The sequence below is a fragment of the Histoplasma capsulatum genome, genomic scaffold (genome assembly GCF_000149585.1).
Source record: "Histoplasma capsulatum NAm1 scaffold_1 genomic scaffold, whole genome shotgun sequence".
Classification (NCBI taxonomy): domain Eukaryota; kingdom Fungi; phylum Ascomycota; class Eurotiomycetes; order Onygenales; family Ajellomycetaceae; genus Histoplasma; species Histoplasma mississippiense.
The window spans coordinates 3,996,710-4,000,202 of NW_001813982.1; the positions used below are offsets into that span (position 1 = coordinate 3,996,710).

The window sequence follows — 3,493 nt, forward strand, 5'->3', positions numbered from 1 at the left end:
CAGACAAGCAGGCAGTACACTACACAAGCCTTGTTCTCCTCACCACCGCTTCACGTGTGGTCTGGATGACGGCCTTGGTGAGAATGTTGCTATTGGCCTTGGTTACAGAATCTTCGTCGAGTTCGCAGGGGATAACCTGCTCGATCTGGTACTTCAAGCGGAGGGCTACTTTGGTGACCTCCTTCGCTGGCAATGCCGGTGGTAAGGCTTCATTGCGTCGCACAGGGAGTACTGTTCACAGCTAACTGTCAATTTCTTGCTTTCTCTTCTTTACTTGTGCAAGGACGACCTTCTCTACCAGAGACAGAGAATGAAAATAGAGCTGTCTGCAGCAAATTGAAATAGCTATGTAGGAGGCCGGGGAAACCACTTACATCTGCGTCCTTCATAGAGCTCCCGATGGGCTCGATGACGATGGTCAGCACCTAACAGATTTCCCCACCGCACCATGATTGAGCAGTTATTGCACGGATACGGCTTGGAGGTGGAAATTGAAGATTGGTATGGTTATCGCTGGGGACGAGAAAGGGGAGTAGAGTAGTTCGTCCTCTTCAATGGGTAGCCATTTCGATCTCCTGGTCATGGGTAGGCAAGATGAGGCGATTTCGATGGGGATGAGCTCTGATCTGTAACTTAAGCCAACTGTTGCGGGGATTGTCCAGACACTTGGAGGAACTAGCTCCCAGTTAAAGCTGAGTTGACAAGAGCTACAGCCAGCCACCACAACAAACAGAGGTAACTATTCCTTGTTATTTGTCGGCACGATTCGCCACGGGGCTTGGTTATAAATGGACCCATTTTCAGTCCTGTTGGTTGGGAATCTTGATGCAAACAGACTTTTGTATCACCACTACGTAGGTTGGTTGGTCTTGGAGCTCCTGAAAGACACACGCAGCCATAGTTAACTAACCGCGAGTTAACTATCTACAAGAGTATGAGTTGCGAGAAAAGTCAACATCAGGTCGATCTGTGGGTATCCGTGCACAAAGAACACACAAATTGAAGCTGTCCTGATTTTTAACTTTTATCTACCGTTATCCCCCCTAAAAAGCATCGCAATCACGGCTGGTCATCAAACCCGTAGAATCGTGACAAACAGCCTTTGGAAATGGTATAACAAGGAGACCGAAAAAGAAAAATAAGACAAGAGCAAATCGTCAAATTTTTGCTCGTAGTGTTTACGCATCGACAATGCCCTCGTCGCTCTCGCTCATATCCTCATCTCCGCTAACTTCCTGGTTCTCCCGCTCCCTCTTCTCCATGAGAGCTTGCAATTCCGCATCATCGTGCTCCGTAACAGCCTTGGGCGCCATCTTGACCACGCAGGCCCCTCCAGAAGCCCGGATTTTTGTGTTGATGCTCTTGATCGCCTCCTCCAGCACAGAGATTCCATGGTTCTTGTCCAAACAGTGGCTAGTTAGCACGTAGAGCGGGGGTGACACAAGCTTAACTTTGACCTGTGCATCTTGTGTGTTATTTGATTCTGCAGTCCGAAGAGCATCCTTCACAGCATCGATACCATCGTAGCCGAAACAAGTCACTTCGACATCTGCACGGACTTTAGTTGGATGTGGAGTGAGCTTCTTGCTAATATAGTTTTGGAGTTCATCCTTAACCACCTGACTCGGGAATGTTACATCATCCCAGACACTCGGGTTTCTGCGCAGGAGTTGAATTTTGGTCCCGTTAGCCACGATTCCTATTTTTCATCATCATTTGGGGGGGAGGAAACGAAACAATCTCCTTCGATTGGGCGATAGTCATACGTGATAGAAAGTTTGAAGGCATCAATGGAATGTCCATATTTCTTGTTCAGTGGCCAGCCAATTTGCGAATAGAGCGTTTCCATTGGAGTCTTGGTCTTCTCCGCAACGTGGCGCATGATTGAGTGAACGAGTTTGCCCTTATTGTATCGTTCTTCACATTTGATGACATCTTCCGGGGATACTCTTCGTTTCGACAGATCGATATAACCTGTTTCGCAATGTCGTACGCACAATCAATTGGTTTGTGAACAACAGCAGAAGCCATGAGGAACCAGAGGGTTTTTGTCAATGACATACCTTTCTCCTTATCCACACGAAGAACTACCACGACTTCATTTCTTCCCACTCGAATAAGCTTTTGTATACTTCTGATACGTCGTCTCGACAGCTCCGATAGCAATATCATTCCATCGATGTTGTCGTATTCCAGCAGCTTAACGTATGCGCCCATCTCTGCAATCTGTTGGCGGGGTATGTTAGACTGGCATTCGGCAACACCGCATATGGTTGCAGATTATCTTCTTTTGAGACATACCTGCTTCACGTTCACCATTACAAAACTATCAATCTCCGGGAACTTCTCCTCGTAAAAGCGGCAGTTTGTTAACGACATGGTGGGCGGAGTGTGCCTATTGTAGGTAGGTGGACTGTGGACAGGGGAGAGAGGTAAGGAATTGAGACTCTCTTGGGAGTTCACGGCTAATGGGAATGGCCCAGAATTGAGAATCAGACGGTGTGGGAGTTGTTATCTGCTTTAAAAACAGACATCAACAAAACAGGAGGATGTACTGCGCTGTAAGATCTGGCGACCTCTACTATGACACTTGCTAGTTCGTTTTTTTGTGGCCGCAAAAACGGGAGAATTCAGGTGATTGATTGTCTGCTTATGTCATCAGATCGCGCTCTTGGCCTAACCGAGCTAAGATAACTATTTATTGCCATGGATGATGTTGACCATCATCTCGCGACGACGGTGAGCTCAGGAATCGAAGTCTGTTCATTCCGGCTTATATAGCTGCATCTTTGTTTCTACCAACCATGCAAAGTCCTACCAGTGGTAGAGAATACTTCCTCTGGTCTGCCTGCGTCCAATGAATTTCACGACAATCTATGTTCTGAAACTCAGTTCATGCTCCACTCACATCTCGTCCTCGCTCACTAGTTGGGCTGTAGGACATCAGTGCGATTTTCACATCCACAATCCAAGAACAAGAACCTCCAAATTCCCAACTTCCCTAACAATCCAGGTGTCCAGATCCGGGCTAGTAGTCAGTGGTTTGTGAATCTGGGGACACAATGTCCGAGATTGACCCCGCAAGACTTCAACAGACGTCGTCGCTTCGTGACAGTCATGGCTGGCCCACTCAAGCTCAACGTCATTCACCTTCTCCACCGCCAGCCAATATCAACCGGGATACATGGGGAAAGCGCACGGATTTTCCGTCTCAGGGCGAGATAAATCCCAGAACAAGACTTTTGGAATCGTATGAGAGCTATGAGCCTGCGTGTGGTTCCCGCCAATGCAATCATGGGACTTTCTCCCCTCGCCCCGGCTCCTTCGCCAGTCAGCAAACGAGCAGCGGTCCCGTCCAATCAAATAGGGTTGGTGAGTTTGGAGATAGTTCCTGCGAAGGATCTAGTATTCAAACCAACAAGAGGGACGATTTTGTGCCCGCTCCTTCGAGACTGCCTAGTAGAGTTACAACAAAGCAATTAGCCAAGAAGTG

The 3,493-nt window shown here is 47.8% G+C and overlaps 2 protein-coding genes across 2 annotated transcripts in view; both read right to left on the reverse strand.

Annotated features, from left to right (window-relative positions):
* Positions 1–798, reverse strand: part of HCAG_01135 (conserved hypothetical protein) — a gene marked incomplete at both ends in the record, with an annotated part of 2,605 nt that extends 1,807 nt beyond the window's left edge. The window contains 3 exons of the mRNA XM_001544039.1: positions 44–231; positions 375–404; positions 732–798. Coding sequence (XP_001544089.1) covers positions 44–231; positions 375–404; positions 732–798 — 285 coding nt within the window. The remainder of the gene's footprint in view (positions 1–43; positions 232–374; positions 405–731) is intronic.
* A 380-nt stretch (positions 799–1,178) lies between these two features.
* Positions 1,179–2,379, reverse strand: HCAG_01136 (eukaryotic translation initiation factor 2 alpha subunit; the record flags this gene model as incomplete). Its single annotated transcript, XM_001544040.1, has 4 exons — positions 1,179–1,659; positions 1,767–1,974; positions 2,064–2,226; positions 2,302–2,379. 4 exons carry the CDS (start codon positions 2,377–2,379, stop codon positions 1,179–1,181), a joined length of 930 nt encoding a protein of 309 aa, XP_001544090.1.
* Between the last annotated feature and the right edge of the window lie 1,114 nt (positions 2,380–3,493).